Source organism: Euleptes europaea, chromosome 8 (assembly GCF_029931775.1).
Source record: "Euleptes europaea isolate rEulEur1 chromosome 8, rEulEur1.hap1, whole genome shotgun sequence".
Lineage (NCBI taxonomy): Eukaryota > Metazoa > Chordata > Lepidosauria > Squamata > Sphaerodactylidae > Euleptes > Euleptes europaea.
The window spans coordinates 53,010,001-53,030,856 of NC_079319.1; the positions used below are offsets into that span (position 1 = coordinate 53,010,001).

General features: G+C 42.3%; 1 protein-coding gene across 1 annotated transcript in view; it reads right to left on the reverse strand.

The window, feature by feature from the left end:
* Positions 1-215: 215 nt before the first annotated feature.
* The window catches only part of THOC1 (THO complex subunit 1), a 29,134-nt gene continuing 8,493 nt past the window's right edge, over positions 216-20,856 (reverse strand). Inside the window, exons 6-21 of the mRNA XM_056854163.1 lie at positions 19,328-19,376; positions 18,612-18,707; positions 17,739-17,821; positions 17,270-17,343; positions 13,952-14,060; positions 11,462-11,593; positions 10,977-11,077; positions 10,044-10,110; positions 9,747-9,797; positions 8,720-8,790; positions 7,133-7,231; positions 6,559-6,624; positions 5,911-5,994; positions 5,596-5,743; positions 2,750-2,828; positions 216-524 (exon numbers count right to left, since the gene is read on the reverse strand). Of these exons, the coding sequence (XP_056710141.1) occupies positions 229-524; positions 2,750-2,828; positions 5,596-5,743; positions 5,911-5,994; positions 6,559-6,624; positions 7,133-7,231; positions 8,720-8,790; positions 9,747-9,797; positions 10,044-10,110; positions 10,977-11,077; positions 11,462-11,593; positions 13,952-14,060; positions 17,270-17,343; positions 17,739-17,821; positions 18,612-18,707; positions 19,328-19,376 (1,605 nt within the window). The 3' untranslated portion in view covers positions 216-228. The remainder of the gene's footprint in view (positions 525-2,749; positions 2,829-5,595; positions 5,744-5,910; positions 5,995-6,558; positions 6,625-7,132; positions 7,232-8,719; positions 8,791-9,746; positions 9,798-10,043; positions 10,111-10,976; positions 11,078-11,461; positions 11,594-13,951; positions 14,061-17,269; positions 17,344-17,738; positions 17,822-18,611; positions 18,708-19,327; positions 19,377-20,856) is intronic.

Sequence of the window (20,856 nt, forward strand, 5' to 3'; positions counted from 1 at the left end):
AGCTGGCACTGTTTCTCACTTTTTACTATAGCAAATAACTGAAGGCGTACCACCCTTTACAATATCAACTTTTGATCAGCACTACTACTAATCCTTTCCTTACTGGAACGCTGAAGACAATTGTAACATTAAAAGATTTTTAATGTGCACCAAATATAAGCAGCAGGTCCTATTCCCTAGAAACAACAGCCACTCTTGTTTCAACTAAAAAAATTACTTCCAAGAAAATTAACTGTAGTTTTCAGTGTCATTTGTCAAGCTTTCTGCAAGATCGTGTAGCCCCGCTTTGTTCAGTGCAGTGATGAGATTTTCCAGGGTCGCCCGGATCCCTTCTTGGTCTTGCCAAGCAACAAGGAGCTGCTTTGCTCTCATTTTCACATCTTCACTATCTGATTCGATCTGCTTGATGTCAGAGACTTTCATCTCCAAGTACGGGGCTAGAAGTTTCCAGTATTCACCAACCCTGTTAGCAAATAACTCTATTTGTTCGCCTGTTACAGGTTTGTCCCGTTGCACATCTGGACCTAAAGCAAACAAAAAGGAATGTTTTAGCTCAGAGCCTTAGAACTTCATATTTAATATGAGCGTTTTTTTTTAAACTGACTGCCACATTTTACATTCATGATCAGCTCCATTCATGTTAAGTCCATTCTAAACATCCTTTAAATAAAGGTTAGGACCAAAAATATCCCAAGATAATAGTGCTCCTATTTCTGTGAAGCGTTTTCATTAGTATCACAATCATAACTTATTCAAAGGTAGTGTGATACCAAGTACCTTTCTGGGAACATTTCTTTCTACTTTAATGTTTTAGGAGGCATCATAGATTTTATTTGTCCTGAAAGATAAACCTACCATGAGAATTTCATATTTTAGTCAGATTTAATTCAATTTAAATTCGCTTGTAATGTGAATAATCAACAGAGAAGTGTCAGTTTTTGTAAACAATGCTACACTTCAAAGGTTTGTTAGCTAAGCAAGAGGTACAAATTTATGGAAAACCAAATCTGTCCTTCAGTGCTACTTCTCTAAAGATGCCTGCCACAGCTGCTGGCGAAATGTCAGGAAAGAAAATACCAAGACCACGGTCACACAGCCCGGATAACCTACAAGAACCAATGAACTCTGACCGTGAAAGCCTTCAACAATACTTTCCCAAAATGTATCCACAATCCCAAGTCTCCTACCACTCTTTGTGTTGAAGGTGCATTTTCCTGCATTCTTCTCCATTGCTGATCCCTGGAAAGATCAGCCCCAGGGCTGAGGGACCCACATGGAGGTACAGCTGTGTGGGCTGAAGGATGGGACCTGAAATGAGTTCTCCTTCCTCTTCTGCAAGTGCAACTCTCCTGAGGGGAGGAAGCAATTTCTTCCCCTTGTCCCTCTTCACTCCAGCTCCCTGACCCTCATGGATCCTGCATTCCCAGGGGTAATTGTTCTGGAGTCTGGGAAGAACTGTAGTGTTGTAGAGGGAGGCACACGGATGGTAGGATGGTATGGATTGTTAATGTGTTTGGTACCTGTATTTTTCTACTTCAAGCACAATTTGCCTGTGGTGATGTAAATGTTCTCTGGTGAAATCTGCTGTTTGTGCCAGACAACTTTAGCATTCCACTGTTTCCCTGGATCCATTTTTCTTTGCAAAATCACAAATGGGACATTTTTTTCTATCCCAACACATTACATTAGTAGGGACAAAAGAAGATCACCATTTCAGAATCAGTACATTTTTAAGCTGTTTCATGCACCTCTTTTTCTCTTTACAAAAGTAAAACTAAGTAGTAAGTTGCTGTACTCCTCTCAAAGCATTCTGCTAAAAAAATGCAAGCGGAATGAAGTTTTTCTCCATAGTTTTGGCTTAAGGGATATTTGAACGTAGGATAACATTAAAAAGCAGCTTGATTTGGAATAAACTAGAGAAAAGATGGCTAGCAACACTAGTTGTATGCACATTAAAAGGAAAGTAAAATGCTATGAGAAAGAGTCTGTTGAAGGAATCACTAAAAAAGTTTAACATTTTTGTGCCATCTTGGCAGGAGGGAGGATAAAGGACATAAGTGGAAGCATTCATGAATAAACGTAACAACTGCATGAAGTTACACCAGCACTCAGCTCAAACTGGATACAAAGAAAGCATATGGGAAATAGGGCTGCAAATGGAGGGGTAAGCAGATTGAGGGCATGGAGAGGAAACAATATGCAAAGATCATGGACAGACTGATTCACAAATTGGGTAGGAGGAGGAGATGATATAGGGAGGGTGAATGGTCTCTGAAAATGTTTACTTTGGATGAAGATGGTCTAAAAATCTCATACAGGCAGCTTAAACCATCATAAATACAGCTGAAGACTGAAGTGATACTTTCTCAGAAAACACCTTTTGCCGAATGAACCATGATAAGCATAAGAGAGCCTGAAGAAGATACTTCACATAGTTGTGTGACACAACAATTTCTATTCATATATGAGGTACAGACTAGCCAACCACTAGATGAGATACCATCAAGATGGCCAGACGCCACTGAAGTCCAAGGAGGACAATAGTATCAAGCATGGCAAGATTAAGGCCACTGTACTTCTGGTTGCTTTGAAGAAATCAGAAACTGAACACAGACTTGAATACCAACTGCTATGGCAGATCAGAAGTAATAAACAGGATGAACTTGGGAGAACACAGCTCCGTTTCAAACTCCTTGTATAACATGTGTCAAGAGGAAAAACAGAAAGAAGCCTAAGAACGCAGTCTTACTTTCGTTGTTTTCTTTTAATAAAGCATCGTTATCTTCCTCATCTTCATCCTCGCCTGTTTTAATTTCTTCAGAAGGAGGCTATAATGAGAGAACTGAATATCACTGGATGGACATGCTCAAAAAGGAATTGCTGTGATAGTCTCTGAAGCAGAACAAAAAGTTCAGGAAGACATTTGAAAAAGGGACACAACAAACATGCTAAATCAGATCGTGTTCTATTTAGGCCATCAGACAATTTTAAGATTCTCATTTTTCCAGAAAACTGACATTATTAATTGCACATCAGAGACCAATTCTAGGTCACTAATCGAAAGTATCGACTAAAACACTGAATAACAGCATAGTATTTCTTTTTAAGGAAATTCTGTCTGTTGTATTTTTAAATCTCAAATATTCTGAACTTTTATATGAGCTGTCTGGGTTTTTCTCTCTGAAATGTAATTAATTCAAATGGTATGACAGAACTAACTCGAAGCTTCATTGCTAAGACAAATCCTCATTCTTCTCTTTTTTTGCACATTAAATGCCAAGAGAAAGCCCAGTCACCAAGTCTGACACCTTTCAAGGAAGATCTCAAGGCAGACAAACAAAACAAGAACACACAACGCAGAGAGTCTATTATTAACGGGGGGGGGGGAGAGCTGAAAGCAAATTGTCATTCACTCGCTGCGGAGATTTGTTTTCACAAGACAGTGGCAGTGTGTGTCCACAATGTATTACTTGACTACAGGCAAAATAAACTGCTTGAAATGAAAATCTACATGTATTATAGCTAGTTCAAGTATGAAGAACCAAAATGCTGGGAACCAGTGTAGAAAGGAAGAAAAAAGATGCCTTTCCAGAGCTTGGGTCCCAGCCCTGTTTGGCTTTGGGAGATGGCTGAAAGGGAGCATGGAAAATACCCTTCCTACCCAGATCACACATTGCCATTGTGAACATTAATGGGACTTCAGCTAATAACAGGAGTCAGCATTTATACTGCACTTCACATTTATATTTCACAAACAGCTTTGTGTAATAGCAGTAGGGTCCCATATTTCAGATAGGGGAAGAATACTGGGCTGGGCCACCGTGGCTTCCCTAAGGGCACCTATGAGACCATGGTTGAGCCAAGAGCCATTTTACATCAGTCACCCCTTTCCCATATTTCTCAGCATTTACTGGCTTTACAATTTATAGAAAATAAAAGTAGGAACCTGCAAGAAATTTTATGGGATATTTCATTTTACCCTCCTCTTTCAATTCTTTGGAAGGCCCCATAGTCTTTCTCCTTCCCACCCACAAACCTACCTACCTTTATCTGCCCCAGTCTTTAGCTATCCTTCCCTCCCGCCTCCTGGCAACCTTTACCTGGGAAAACTATGGCCCAGTTCAGCACTGCTGGCCACTGGGCTGGGCCCACTTGTATGGTGGGGAATCCAGGTCTTGCAGGGGGCAAGCACCTAATTTTCTCTTGTATTTCCTTCCCCACCCTATTTCCTCTTTCCTTCCTCTTGTGTGTGTGTGTGTGCCGTCAAGTCACATCTGACTTACGGCAACCCCTGGTGAGGTTTTCAAGGCAAGAGACATTTGGAGATGATTTGCCATTGCCTGGCTCTGCGTGGGCTGAGAGAGTTCTGAGAGAACTGTGACTGGCCCAAGGTCACCCAGCAGGCTTCATGTGGAAGAATGGGGAAACTAACCTGGTTCACCAGATTAGAGTTCTCCACTCTTAACAACTATGCCATGCTGGCTCTCTTTCCTTCCTCTTGGCAACCCCTGTATCCTCACCTTTCCCTGCTTCCTTTTCTCCTTCCTATCCAGCAACCAACCAATCTACCTTCTATCAACACACCATGTTCAGCTATACTTACATCATTCACTTCTCGCATTTTATCCTCCCAACTCTGTGCAGTAGGTTAGGCTCAAAATGTGTGACCAGCCCAAAGTCACCCGGTGAGCTTCACCAGAACAGCAGGGATTCCAAACTTGGGTCCCCCAGATCCTAGTCTGAAACTCTAAACGCTATACCTTACTGGCTTTTGTGGGACAGAAGCAAGTAGCTGGGCATGGGTGCTGCAAGTTGCAGGGTAGCAAGTCATCCATGGTTGCTGCCATGTCTGGCCTGCCTGATAAGTCCTTCCTCAAAGGCCCAAAAAGGCCCTGCCCCTCCCTGCCTTTTACTCTTAAAGTTCCAGAGGCTGCTTCTATTGTTTTGGAGGCTTTTAGCCCCCCAATGTATTTTTCTGCAAACCTGAGGCTTTTTCAGGTTTGTAGCAAGGACTGTCTTGTTTGTTCACAGCTCCAATTTCTAGATTTAAGTATCCACAGAGTTGGTCATGTTGAGCCTCTAAAAGTTGGGGATGGCCCTTATCCACTCTGCGCACACTGATTAATCTTTTAATTGTATATTTTGTTAAATGACCTCTTTGTAACAGCTCCACCACTCCCAGCTTTCTGTTCTGAATATATAAGCATCAACCCAACAAATCCATGTACACTTCAATGCATCTGATGAAGTGAGCTCTGACTCTCAAAAGCTTATGCCGGAATAAATGTTGTTAGTCTTTTAAGGTGCTACTAGATTTGTTTTGAAACTCCTGAAATATCTCCAATAAGAGCAGATTCAGTAACTGTCATTTGCTCAATCCCTCCCTTCATGGAGCGTCCCTAAGTCAAGCTTGCCTAGACCTTTTCCCAAAAATGATACAGAACTTTGAACAAAAAAGGGACCGTGTTTGTATAAACATGGTGAGACATTCAAGTTGAACACATTTTAACATTGCTTGTTTAAATTTACTGCTGCTCGCCCTCAATAAAAAGAATCATAGTGAGACAAAAAAAATAAGCATCATATACTACTTACAGGTAGTTCTTTAGCCAATTTGATGACCATGTTTTCGAGGTACTCTGGTAAACTCTTAAACTGCTGGTTGGTGGGCTGAAAAAAGTGAGGACTTCTGCGTGCCAACAGCCTTAATGCTCTCCAGCCATAATTAGAATTATTCACCGCCCTACAATGGTAATCAGAATCAGTAAGCCTATCTGGCACCTGGGGAAAAGGCAGTCCTTGCCCCTGCTAGCCAAATCTCCCTAGCTAGTTTGGAGTACATCTTCATATGTACTAGTAACAAACGGCTGGTATTAATAAGAGGGCAGGAGAAAATGATTCTGTACGTACTTATACTCATTCTCAACCATGTTTTCAGGAACTGCCTGTTCAATAGCTTCTTCAAAGAACTCTTCCAATGTTGGCATATATTCCCTATTAAAAAAACAACAGTCTTAGTACTGAACTTGTGCCCATCCTTGTTGGCGTGCTTCCAAATATTAGCTTAAATCCCGTAATGCTCATCCATGAATAATGGGGGAGGGAGGGACGACGACGGACACTTTTCTACAGTTTTCAATCAATTAATTCACAGATATAGTGGAGAATTCCGCCTTGGTTGACCAGGTAGTTAAACAAAATAATGCTTGCTGTACTGCAACATAACATGACAATCTGTATAATCTGAAAAACATTTGGTGAGTGCTAATTAGAATAGAAAAAAATACTAACATTATTTGGGCTAATTCTCTACTTGCAGCTCTATTTCAGAAATATCTAGCAGATGCTCTCAATGAAACATCTTGTGAAGTAACCCTGAATATCTGCTTCCAGTGATCCTTCTCCCTACTTCTACATTAATGGTTTATGTTCCTCATAAATCTTTTACACAGCTGTCCTGCAAAACAATTATATGCTCACACCATATACGCATTATTAGCACAGCTATAATGTCAATTCAGGATGTGTCACTGACATAACTACAGCTTTTTTACGTACCGACTCTCAGATTTGCAAGCTTCCATGTTATCAGGGCATAAATTCCAGAGCCGTGTTAACTCTTCACTATAAAGAGAAATAAAAAAATACATCACAGAAAATATGTTTTGATGAAGCAAGTTTCAACGAACAATTTCCACCATACACAAAAGCTTGGCTTGTCTTCCACCTGGTGTTACCTTAATAAAAGGTACTGCCCTCCTATCTCTGCTTTATCAATCTTTGAGATCAACAGCACTTATTTACTAACAATGCCAAATATTTCTAACCAAAATTTCTCTTGTAAAAACATCAGATTTTAGCCTCTCTCAAATCCCTGGGGAGAAAGAAACTTTTCAAACAACAGTTTTCTTGTTTCTGAATTTGTTTAAAAGATGGTTCAACAATCAGGAGCTCCAAATCCACAAAAATCCAATAAGGTTAATAGGAGACATATCCTCAAGGACAAAAAAGTATGATAATATAGAGTATCACAATATTCATGATCTCTCCAGCCTTGTAATTTTGTATAAATAATAGTGTGAACAGTGATATTACAAGTACAAGAATGAGGAAAATTAAAGGCTTGACATACTTTCCCATGAGAATTTTTTTGTTAGGTCCTTTCCCCAGAAAGTCTTCAGGAGCTGGTCTCTTTCGCACAAAAGGCCTTATTGGTTTGGAATCACCTGGTCTAAAGAAAAATATGTTAGCCCGTACAGTGCAGGCTTGCGTATCAAAACCCTCCTCAATTAGGAAACCTCTTTGGGTTAGCTTGGGCAAGTAACCCCTCTCACATGGTCCCTGAGACACTAAAATGCCTCCCGGAACCCCTCCCCCCGATGGAAAAAGGATAATGTCAGAAATAAATGGAAGCCAACATTGGCTGAAAAGTAGGATAGAAATAAAACCAGAGTGCTCAAATAAAAAGCAAGTCAGTTTTTTGGCTGAAACCTTCCAACGATACATAGATTAAATGCACCTCTTCACATGGGTTTGTGGCTACCAGAGGCAGGAAAAGGGAATATGATAGAAATGCACCATGGGATGCACCCGATGCAGAATGACTCAGTTAAGCCATTCTCAATAGGATGACTGACATCTTTTGGCTGGTTCAAACAATGATGTTGGTGCACAGGAGACTAAAGCGCAAACTGCTTCCATAAGGTTTCCGCCAAGGCGGTGGATATCTGAAAACTTGATTCAACAAACCAAGTTTGAATGGGGGGGGGGGGAGGCATAGTCTCCTTAAGAGTTCTGACATCTGGAAAAGGGTAAAGATACACACTCAAGGACATCAGCTATAAGCAGTAGTTACTAACCTACGTATCTCTCCTCTATATGCCACTCATCCCCAGACTAGTCCCTCGCACCAGGGCTGGAGGAAATCACACAGCCTCTACCGTGTATTTGCAAAACTGCTGTGAACCGGTAATAGAGGTGTGTTCTGCTTTTAGGCTAGCTCTCTCCTCCTCCATCCACTGTGAGTAGAATTAGATTTTGTTCACTGATAGTTAAGCCCATGACTTTTTGATGGACTGCCACTAATAACCCTTGAGGCCTATGATTACATCAACACAGAAATAATAACTCTCGAATACTTCTTTTGTAACTGTTTAAGCACAAATCAGGGCTATTTTATTTCTTTGTTGCTAGCTTAAAGGTAAAGGTCCCCTGTGCAAGCATCGAGTCATTCCTGACCCATGGGGTGACGTCACATCCCGACGTTTCCTAGGCAGACTTTGTTTGCGGGGTGGTTTGCCAGTGCCTTCCCCAGTCATCTTCCCTTTACCCCCAGCAAGCTGGGTACTCATTTTACCAACCTCGGAAAGATGGAAGGCTGAGTCAACCTCGAGCCAGCTACCTGAAACCAACTTCCGTCGGGATCGAACTCAGGTCGTGAGCAGAGCTGTTGACTGCAGTACTGCAGCTTTACCACTCTGCGCCACGGGACTAGCTTAAGAGCACTTTTTCAAGAGGTAGCAATATAAGCAAGGATTTGCATAGGATCATATGTAAAAGGAAGGTCTTCCTTCCTGAGTATTACTGGTTACAAAATATTTTACAAAAGAGTTTAAAGAGATGATACAGGACCATATATTAATTTTTAAAAATACAATATACAAATTTTACAGGAATAAGAAAGCTGAATACGATCCAGTCCAAATCTAACACTTTATACCTTTCCTTAACAAAGCTTGGGCAGCCTTCATTTTTCCATGAATTCCAATTTTCTTCTGTGTTTAATATGTGCTGTAAAAACAAAATCATACGATTCTCAATAGGAGCTATTATCGCCTTCAACATTTAGCGCAGAGATTGAAGAGTCACAAAAGAAACACACCACAAAACTAGGACAGACGTCGGAGCAGAAAGGATAATCTCAGTGTTCACCTCTGAGAGCTGGTCTGGCACAGTGGTTCGAGTGACAGACCAGACCTTGGGAGCACTGGGTTCAAATCCCCACTCTGCCATGGCAGCTTACAGAGGGACCTTGAGCCTGTCACACTTTCAGCCTAAACTCTCTCACAAGACTGGCTGGAAGGACAAGCTTATCTGTAAACTGCCTCAGATTGCCCCTGAGGAGAAAGGTAAAAAAGGTAAAGGTAGTCCCCTGTGCAAGCACCGGGTCATTCCTGACCCATGGGGTGAAGTCACATCCCGACGTTTACTAGGCAGACTCTGTTTTACGGGGTGGTTTGCCAGTGCCTTCCCCAGTCATCTTCCCTTTACCCCCAGCAAGCTGGGTACTCATTTTACCGACCTCGGAAGGATGGAAGGCTGAGTCAACCTTGAGCCGGCTACCTGAAACTGACTCCCGTCGGGATCGAACTCAGGTTGTGAGCAGAGCTGTTGACTGCAGTAGTGCAGTTTACCACTCTGCGCCACGGGGCTCTTTTACTGAGGAGAAAAGGAGGGCATAAATTAAAAAAAGAAATAAACCTCTCTGGTTATTGTGGGCTACTTTTTTATATGAGGTATGCATGCAACTTCCTCACAACGATGCAAGGGACATAAAAGCCATTTTAAAAATTGGAGAAAGAATACTCATAAAAATAAATCAGCAGCAACCTGTGAGGTTATATAAAGACATAAGCAGGGAACAAATTGGTATAATGCCGCCTCATTTTTCTGAAATGAAGCCAGTTAAAGTTGACGGTGCCCAACTAAAGTAATATCTCAGTTCAATTTATAAAGAGGCCACTCACCTCTACCATTTCCGAGAATCTCTCTCCATCTGGGGGATTTTCTGAAAGAAGCTGTTATTGGGAAAAGGCCAGATAATTAGATTTCAATGCTTTGCTGCAGTAGTTGACAAATTATCAAACGAATAAGGTCACAGCTGATAAACATATATTCTTTCTTCTCAGTCTTAAGGTGATTTCTTTAAAAAAACAAAGCCACAAAGCAGCAAGAACTAATGCCATATGAGGTACTAGGGGAGGCATTTGGGAAAGTACAATCCACAGCCTGAATATATACAATTTGCAGTCTACAGAACTAACCTGGTAGACTAACTTCGTAGTATCTTCAATCCAGAGGGACTGCTCATCAGTCAGAACATAGTTTGAGCTAGGCAGCAAGACACCAAATGAAAAGAAAAATACAGTAAGCCACAGTATGTGCATAGAGTTAATTACGTGAATGTTGAAGAAGAAGAAGAGTTGGTTTTTATATGTTGACTTTCTCTACCACTTAAGGGAGAATCAGACCGGCTTACAATCACCTTCCCTTCCCCTACCTGTGAGGTAGGTGGGGCTGAGAGAGTGTGACTTGCCCAAGGTCACCCAGCTGAAGTTTTGCAATGGCTACACAGCAGCTATTTGAAAAACGGCAAAGATGCAGTCGAATCTTTTAGGTTGCTTTTATTTCAGCAGGACAGGGAACACATTCCAGATTTTTAATGCATCACTGTGAACACGGACTCGAGGAGGGGAGGCAGGGATCGCCACTCCCTAATACCATGCAAATGCTGAGGGACCCACAGTACTCATGAGACATGCTGAGTAACAGTCCCAACTTTGCTTTACTTCTTTTGTTTCTGCTGCAGGCGGCACACTTAAAAAGCAACCTTTGCACTGGTCACAGGCCCAACTGTATCATTTGTCTCTTCCCCTTACACATCAAGCACACCTCCTGTCCTCATCCGTTATATAAAAAAAATCAGTATGCCTTATGAGGACTGCTTCCAGGTCTTATGTTTCTTTTTCATATACAAGGACAGGGTTCTGTAATCCCTCTGGGCACAATTCATTAAGCACTGCCTCCTTCCCACAGGTTGCGCTGGGAAACAGATCCATACGAACAGCGAAAATGGATGGAATCATATGAGCAGTGAATATGATTTCAGTTTAATGAAATTCTGGTAAACGAAATACAGTTTTCTCAGTATAAGAAATTATTTTAAATTAATATTTGAACCAGTGCTTCCGACTTACCTTTTAAATTTTACCTGTCCCTTTAAATACTGAAATAGTATTAAATATTGCAGTAAGATGTGTCGACGGAAGTTGCTGTCACTCAGTTGTAAATCCATTAGCTGAAAGGAGAAAAAAAGAATGCATGTTGTCTGCTATTGTCTATATTGACCTGTAACACAGAACAAGGGTTCCCAATATGGCACTCGTGGGTACCAGAGTGCCCAACGACACCTTTCCTATCTGTCCCTGCCAAGTGATTTTAGAAAATCGGTGGGGTCAGTGGGGCTTTTGCACAGCAGGGCTTCTGATCAGCCAACTGGAGATCTGATTGGCTGTGCAGATTTTTAAAAAAAACTGCTTTGGCAGCAGCTGCCATCGTAGCACAAGGATCTTCACTATGTGACTAAAGGTAAGCTGTGCATACGCAAGGAAATATTTAAGGTGTCCTTTATTTTTCTATACAGTCCAGTTTTCATTGACATTAGGGACCAGCACCACAGTACCTTCTCACTTGTGAGGAATTTGGCAAAGTAAACGTGCTCTCCTCCAGTTTTCAACTCCTCTAGTTTCTTCCTTGAAGCCTGAGTATCATCCAACTTGTAGCTCTTAAAGACAGTCAATACTTCTTCAGAGTACTTTAAAAAAAATGACAGGAAGATGCTCTCTTTACATAAATATTGTAGTAAATCTCCAAACAAAGTTGCAACCACAAAGTAGCTCTATTTGCAATTCGATCAGATATGCTGCAAATAGGAATGTCTTCCTTCTGCTCCTTCCCAACTACTCTTTTTGATCTGGCCTCTCTTTTTTAACTTTCCCACTCCCCCTTTCTTCTTTGTATATAAACAGGCCTAAATGATTTATACTGCAGCACATCTGATGGAATGAGCTCTGACTCACAAAGGCTTATGCTGGAATAAACGTTGTTAGTCTTTAAGTGCCATCAGACTCTTGATTTATTCTGATGCTGCAAAGTTACTCAAACTAAGCAGATGTAGATATAAGAAACTGGACTGAGAGACAGCATGTAACCAACTAAAGACAAAAACGATGCTATGCCAACATACCCTCCTACGATATTAACATAATAAGCTTTCAAGACCACATAAGATTGCCTCAAATGCTTCCTTACAAGTCCCAGCTAAATCTCTCCAATGCCTCTTAAGTGATTCATGGCCAGTTACAAATGACAACGGGCCTTTCAAGCTAGACTAAGGAGGAAACTACAATGGCTAATCATCATACAATGCACACACATTCCCAGAGGCTGCAGGTAGATGCATAATTCCAAACCAAAATCAGAAAGCCAAGTAATACCTTTCATTAAGAGCAAACACAATATCACAAAATATTGTTACAGATTTTGAGTTGTCAGGGAGGGGCACAATAAAGTTTTTGGTCTCAAGCAAAACACCAAAAAAAAAGAAAAAAAAAGGGCATCCTACAATCTCCTCTTAGAGAACCTCTCCCCTGCACACACTTTTAAAAAAAAAATCCATCCCAACAAACAATTCTGGAGAACTGAAAACTTGCACACCACTTCGTCTTACTACAACAGTATTACATGGCTTTTGTTTCTGGACACACACTGCTAGGAACTAAACACTGTAATAACTCTTGGTTACACCTCTGCCCACTGAGCATTTACTATGTCATCACTATTGCTGTGCAACAACAACCCCTATTATGTGCCACCACCTTCCAATACTGCCTTTCTACCTAGGCAGGTCAAACTCTGTAAAACAGAATGAATGCGCACACTTCTGGCAAATCTAGATAGATCGGCTTTCTGAATTTAAGGTCTCTCTATTTTTACACTGCACATTATGGTTTAAGTGGTCAAGTATAAAAAACCCACAACTGTTGCCCATGTAAAATGTTACAGCAGTTGCTTAGTATCCACTTTGATCTTTGATATTACCGTTTCACACAGTAGCCAACAATGCTTTTCTGCAGCCTTTCAGTTCTCTGCTTTTCTGTAGCCTTTGTTTTATGTTAACTGCCTCCCCCCACCTCAACTCAAGACTATACACTGCCTGCATTCTCAGTCCACACATTTCATATAGTAGGCTTTTGCCTACTATAACAAATTAGTTTTCGATACACATCAGAATTTTATTCTGTACCCTGACAAAATAGTCAATGCACCCTTTATAAACACTGGGGTCTTCCACCCGGGTTACCTGCCAAAAGTTCAATGCTTTTGCGAAATGAGTTTTTTCCCTGCTTTCCCACAGCATCATGGTGCATTTGTGCATTTCCAGGGGTTTCCCCAGCTTTTCGCTGCTCTTTCTCAAACCTGCTTTGGTCTAATGTTTTGGGAATGATCACAGTAAAGCCTGCATGGTTGCCGCATGGGTGGGTAAACTCAGATTTTCTGGCTCACGTGGCAGCCATTTTCTCTGATCCTGTCCTCATAGCAGCCATTTCCTCCCCCTGCCACCACGAGCCTTTTTAGTTTAAAAAAAAAATTAGCACTAGAACATTGTGATATCAATATACCATTGTGACACTAGGTGTACCAGGGGCACCAAATTCTCAGCTTTCATTAAAAAAAAGTTAAGTCTCTCGCCCCTTCCCCTTGCAAAGTTACGAGAAAAAAAGGCATATCTTCTCAAGAGAAGGAGCTAGAGTACTACTTTTGGGGGAGGGAATGAAAGCTGGGAATTCAGAGAACATGCTAGATCTATAGTCACAATGGTATACTGAAATAATGATATTCTAGAGACTATTTTTTTTAAATTGCAAAAGCCCTGGTAGCCCAGGGGGCAGCCGCTTCCAGGGGATTGGAGCAGATAAACCTACCATTTGGAGGCCCCTCTGCTGCTGAGCAGCCACACCAGCAACAGGGAAACCACAAAACCCCACCCCAGTATGGAAAAACCCCTTACTTGCAGGTGCCGTATGTTTCAGGACTGGGACATTCTGGAAACAGAAACCATTGATCTCACTTGAGATGAAGGGGGGGGGGGAATCCACACCACAGTCATTACCTTTAGAAATGTTTTCCACGAGACCTTTTCATAGCATTGTACAGGGTTTCTAAAGTAGTCTTGAAGTGACCAGAACTTTCTGTACAGGTTGTAATCTATAGGGATAGAGCTGGAAAAAAACACAAAAAACTATAAAACTACAAACACACGCACATATATTGGCAATTTTGGAGACAAAAATGAACTCATAAATGGAAAAATTTCTCTCCAATTAAGATTTGTTTAATAATCAGTGGTTCAAAAATTTCTTCATAATTATTCTTCATAATAGTCAGCAACCTGTAATCCACCATACTACAGTTTTAAAAGTACTACTGTAAATAACTCAAAAATAGTAGGTTAGCCTGCTTCTGCTGAGGTCAACAATAAATTCTCTTCACCAAGTACACAGTTGAGGCGCAAACACGTGCCCTGATGTCCCCCCTCCCCAATTCAGGCTACATGCACAAGCATGCTGACAGGTGGTTGAGAAGAACGGAAGGCCCAGTAGCCCCCTTTTCCAGCCCTCCCCTACTCAACTTGGCAAAGAAGGACGCTTGCACTGAGTGCCCACACACACAAGTGGCCGGAAGGAGGGGAGGGAAGGAGACTCTGTCAAGCCCCACGAGGATCCCTCTGCCCCTTTGACGCTGTGGCTAAAGCGGACTGCATACAGCCAATTAACGGATTTTAATCATTACAAGCTGATGATACCATAAACTCTTTTTGGCTCAAGGTGACGGGATACTGACAACCACTTCCTTTCTAATAGGACTATGTTCAAGACTCCATTTCAACTGAGGACATGATATTAAAAGTAAGCTGACAAAAGCTCTGACAGACAGGAGGTTTGTCTGAGTTCCTGCCTCCAGCCTACAATTGCCCTACCATGGCAGTGTGAAAGAATGACTTCCGTTACAAATACACATTGGTATATATTATACAGGAACACATGTTTGGGTATGTCTCTTCCACTGGCAGCAGACAAGCATGCTACTGATGGTAAATGTCCCATTATAAAAAATGCTCCATTTAAGAAAATGTTCTGTGTTGCCTAAAAGGCCCATTGTTAGCTGCGGGACAAGACAATAATGATAAAAAAATAGTAACCGTATAGAATTGAATTTTTCATTTTAAAAATCCTGGGTGTTTTTTTAAAAAAAAAAAACTAAAAATACTGTTGAATGTTAAAGCTTTGACCATTAGTTATTTGCTCATTTCTCATTTGGTTTCTTAGGTATAGAAACAAAGTCCTACTTAATGCAACTACTATTCCTCAAAAGTCACAGGTGTGACAAAGCTAGAGGACAGATTTACTAAAACTTACATATCACTAACAATCCAAAGATGTAACAGAGTTACATGGGAATTCTGCGCAGTATCTCCAGCTTAAGCCCATCAAAATCAGTGGGTTAGACCAGTGGTCGGCAAACCGCAGCTCACGAGCCGCGTGAGGCTCTTTGGGCCCTTGAGTGTGGCTCTGCCACAAATGACCATGCGCAGGCACGAGCGGGGGTGACGGGAGACATGTCGCCATATTGCAAGCTCGGAGGGGCCGAGGCCGCCCGGAGGCATGAAAGCGCGCGAGGGAGGGGGAGAAGGAGGAACACCCCACCCCTGTCGACCATACATTTCCTCCCCTCCGGAAGGATTTGGGTTTTTTGCAAAAAGGATCTCTCGGACCGGACCCCTTCCTCCTCCGGCCTTTGCAATGGAGCAGGGGCATTGCCCAGAGGGCAGCCAGGAGGGCTGAAAAGCTTGGAGAGGTGGAAGGAGGAAGGGGGGGCTTCTGTTTCCCCCCTCTCCTCTCCTCCCCCCCGTTTGGGGCAGGAGCCTGGGAAAAGGGGGAGGGGGCGGCATGGGGGGGGGAGGGAGGGCGAAGAAGCCCTGCAGCCCGCCCCTCCATTCATTCTGTGTTTGCATTCCGCATTTTGCATCTCTCCCGATGGGCGGGCGAGGGCTGGAAGATGCCTTTGCGAGGCAGCGCTGGAGCCGTCACGCACGCCAGGGAGAGGGATCCTCTCGGTGTTTTTTTTGGGAGGGGGGAGTTTCTTCCCTCTTGCCATTGATTTATTCCACCTTTTCCCCTTCAGAAGAGAGCTGGGTGCATGGATTCGGCTTCCCTCTTCAGTGCCACCATTTTAACTGGGTGCTGCTGGCGTCCTGTTTATCTCCTAATGCCTGGGTGCCCAGAGAAAACATTTCATTACTGTGGTGGCGGAACTTGCAAAATCGTATTCTTAAAAAAAAGGGGGGGGGGACAGAACCCAACTAGGGCAGGAAAAATAAACTCAAATCAGAGTCTCCTGTTGCTTCTTAATTACCAGAAAGAATGGCAGGAGACAAATTCCCTTGCAAAGTAGGAGAAGAATCTCCTTTGTTTGGGCCATGTTTTATTGTAAGGAGAACCTGGTGTTGTTGTTGTTGGGTGGAAAGGTTTTCTGAAGACTGAGCTGATTGCTGGCAAGGATTTTTTTTTTCTTTTCAAGATTCAGAGATTACGTCTCTATTTTAAGGAGCAGGAGAGGGAAATTTTGGGAATAAAAGTGGATTTGGAAGGTGAACTAACACCCCCTCCTTCCCAAAGTAACAACACGAAAACAATGTACGGGGTAAGGGAGAGCCTGCCACCTCCTGCATTTTTCTATACAAGCTTGAGTCCCCTAAAACGTGGTCTGAGGGTGGGGAAAAAGAAGATAGATTTCAAACGTTCTGTGCTTCTTCTTGTGTATGGCTTGAGGTATGGTTGAGTGTAATATATGAAAATACGTTTTCTTTTTTTGGCCAGGTGTGATTACCGCCCCACCCCCAGTATTATAAGAAACACTTACATTTTACTGACCTGTTTTAACTCTCTGTCCTGAATCAGCTTCCTTAAGAGTAGCGTTTACAGCTTTTAACAAGTGAGGATTTTTTAACAATTGGATCCCTGTAAAAATTGCTTTCTTTTGGGCTGTTGAATCGTTCTAGGCAGAGGGGTTCTTCGGCTGAGTTTTGGATTTGTAAACATGATAGAAAACATAGCTTGGGATCTGTCTAAGTCAAGTTTAAGAAATTTGGCTCTTAAAAGAAATCTCAATCGTTGTACTGTTGATATTTGGCTCTGTTGACTAATGAGTTTGCCGACCACTGGGTTAGACTGAAGCAACTTTGCATAGGATTTCTACTTGCCTATCCTAAAATGTAAACATTGATAAATGGCAAGTTCTTAAATTGTCTGACTAAAAACACTGAACACCTTCAAGCACTTGAAGCCAACCATACCATGAATAAGTATTTCTAATATGTTTTCCATTTTAGAACTTATGGAACATTTGTTTAAGCTTTGTCTCTGCTTACCAACTTGTAGGAGCTTCATCATCTCCCATTTCACCTTCTTCTACTTCCATTCCTTCCTCTCGCTCTTCTACATGCTGAAGGAAGCACACATATTTATAGACCTAAACGTTTCCCCAAATATTACAGGGATTACAGATGATAATTTTTTGAAATCTGAATTAAAATTAATCAGGGAAGCGAAAAAGAGCTCAAATAAAAGATTGGAGTATTTCCTTAACTTGTACCTTTTTAACACTCCAGGTCTGAAAAGCATTTTTATTCACAAACAGCACTTAGATATCTGATGATCTTTTGCTCTGGAGTGTGGTACAAGACCTAGGTGTTTGTTTTTTAAAATGCTTTCCCCTCGGAAATGCTGCAACCATATTTATTCAATACCCAGAAGGCAGTGTGTCATTCTTATGCCACCACTTTTACAGGCTATTCACAAAATTCGTTTCTGTTTATATAAGTTAAAAAGGAGTTTAACCTTCTGTCCCAGCGTGCTCTCTTGCTCATTGGTATTAAAAACAGTGATATTTTCCAGGTTAAATTGACTTTGCAAGTTGAGTCCTGCAGGGAAAAAGATGCATATTTTAAAAAAAAACCTAAGAATTTATGATAAATTGCTACAAATATAATGAAAAGAAACTGCATGTCAGTTCACACACATCTCAAGTAATCTTTCCTGAAAGCCAATTAGAAAGAACAAGTGGAGGCCCACGAAACTTGTGGGGGGGATTCCCATCTCCCCCTCCCCATCACGGCTCCAGGCCTCCTCCCTTCCCCACCCCATCTTTCTTGCTGGCTCACCCAGTGCTGTGCCAGGGGATCATGGTGCGACCAGGGCCTCCTCCTCCTCCCCCAGCCTTGCTTTCTTGCCGGCTCGTCTAGCACGGCCAGGCCTGCTCCTCCTGCCCCGCTTTCTTGCTGGCTCGCCCAGTGGGGCCAGGCCTCCTCCTCCTCCCCCCCTGTGCATGTGCAGACATACTCTTAACAATCAGGGGGATTTAAACCCCCCTTTTTAAATTTCAGATTCTGCAGACCCTGGGGGTCCCCTGAGTCTGCAGAAAAATCTTTTGGGGTGAGTATGCCCCTATCTGTGGATTTAAATATTTGCAGGCAAAGGACACATGTGAGAGTTAGATACATAGATCACACTAGTGAAATCTACTTACAATGACAACACAGGAAACTGTGTCTAGTGTTATTATCTGTATCAGATATGAAAGGTTACAAATCTAAAATAAATATAATTGTTTGAAAATTAGAATAGCCTTGGGCATAAAATATATTTGACAGGCTCCACTTCAACCCGTCCAGTATGCTGTTGTTTCTGACATCATAAAGGGACAAATCTCACCTGACTTTTCTGAAAGAGGGAATAATCTAGCCAGGAATAGCTGAATTCTTCCACAGAACACTGTATTCTGTGATTTAGATAATCTTCTTAAGAGGTCTAAACAACAGATATAAAAAGGACATTAGTTACTCTTCTGATTATGCCTAGAATCCAAAAAGCTCCTTGTACAAACTTCATGTGCACTTCTACTTACACAAAGGGGAGGAGGCCACTGATTTCCCCTTCAAACTGTAAGCCCCACTGTCTCATGCCCCATGCAATTCCACAGAGTCCCAAACCTGGCCCCCTTAACAGTGCATTTTTAGAATATACTGAAACCTGCAATAGGAAGGAGGGTGTGGGAATGGTCTGTGATGCAAGCAGGTTGCCAAATGCTGTTGAAAATTAAGAGGTGGTAAACACATCCCAGAAGACATTAACTGATTTCTCCTTTCAAACACTCTCTGCGTTTCTAGTTGTCTAAGTATATGAGCTTCAAACACACACAGAATTCATAAACACTCTTTTCCAGCAAGATAAGAAATAAAAAAACGAATTAAAGCAAACTGTAGTTCATACCCAACAGTAAGCACCACATATACCATCTAATGAAATCAATTTTTAATACAATCATATTACAGGAACTTGCTGAGATACTGTTAGAAAAATAAGTCAGATTTTGATAAACAGCACTGGAAGCTGTGTAACTGCCTTCATTTTTTAAAAAGGATACTCACCGTTGCACATTCTGAGCAAGTAATTCTTTCCTGCCGAGTAAAATGTATTCTAAAAATAAAGTATAGTTAAAAAGAATATAGTTATTTGATGTTTGAAGTTACAATAGTGTTAGTTACATTGATAAGATACATTCACTATGGGTTACCAATGTGTTAATTAATAGATATGGGTTGTAACTTTATATCAGTATTATTATACAGCAGTTTTGTAAACAGCTATTTGCCTAAAGTCCTGGTGAAAGACAATAAAATTATCTTCAGGCAACCAGGCAGGAAACCTTTTAAAAACATAGAATAGTTGATAATTTTTCTTACATACTATTGAAATACATTGAATGGCACATGTAGGCATGTGCTAGGCAATAAGATAGTACAAATTTTTGTAGGCCAGTAATATTTACTGGCTTTTTTGCAAAACGGGCCCAGAGTGGTTACTTAGATTAGCTGGGGGCCTGAAAAAGCCTATGTCGCTGAGTCAGCTCTTTAAAGACTTGACAATTTGGTGCCATAACCCTCACTTCATCCAGCCAGCTTTTTCACTTTATCTCACCTAATTGCCTCACTTACTCTAGGCCCTACCCCACATGCCTTTTATCCATACCGGTCTCATGATCCCCAATGTAGACTTTTTGGTGGTGAACATTAGAAAAGCTGACTGGATCCATCCCCTTCTCAGAATGTGGTAAACCAGGATTCTACTGATGGTATGCCACAATACAACACAAAACCACTGCTCACTGAACACAAAAATGCTGACAACCAAAAAGAAGGCAGTATCGTGTGGGACTATCTAAACAGCACTAACCCACAAGGATCCAAGGGTGGGGGAATCACCTGGGGGATGATGGGCCCTGAGCCTCTATGCTGGCGTCAGAATTGGCCCCTCCCTCCAGCCACCTGGCAGGTGGCTCATTTGTCTCCTGACCTTCTCTCTATACCTTTGCTGATAGGAGAAGAGCAGCCCTAACCACACCCTCCTCAGTCTTGGGTTTTATGGCCTTATAAACTTCAGGCCACCCCCTCCCTGGTCCCACCCCCACCAGCTTCCCCTCTCAGGAGGCTTTCAAGCCTCACAAGCCTGGGCTCCTTTCTGTAGCCTCTTCTATGGGGCCCTCTGCTGCCTCTGATGATTGCCCAGTCGCTGCCTATGCATGGCAGGAACTGGCTGTTCTGAGCTGGGGTGGGGGCATGGCCCCACCTGCAGATGATCAGCAGTGCTGCTTCCTCTGAGCCAGTATGTGCCTCCTGTGGCTCCAAAGCTGGCACTGGCATCACCAGCAGGGGCCTTGCCATGGCAGGACAACAGGCAACTCAGGGAGCCAGGCCAGGAGATGCCACGGTGGGGTGGACTCCTCCCTGGAGGGTGAGTTTCAACCCGGAGGGGGGGAGGCCAGAGGCAAGGACAGGCCCAGCCTCCACAGCTGCAGCAGATGGGAGACGGCCAGCGCCCGGGGAAGTCCCGGCCTCCAGACATATGGTCTGCTCTACTGTTTATCAGAACAACTCACTTTATACTACTAAACTAAATT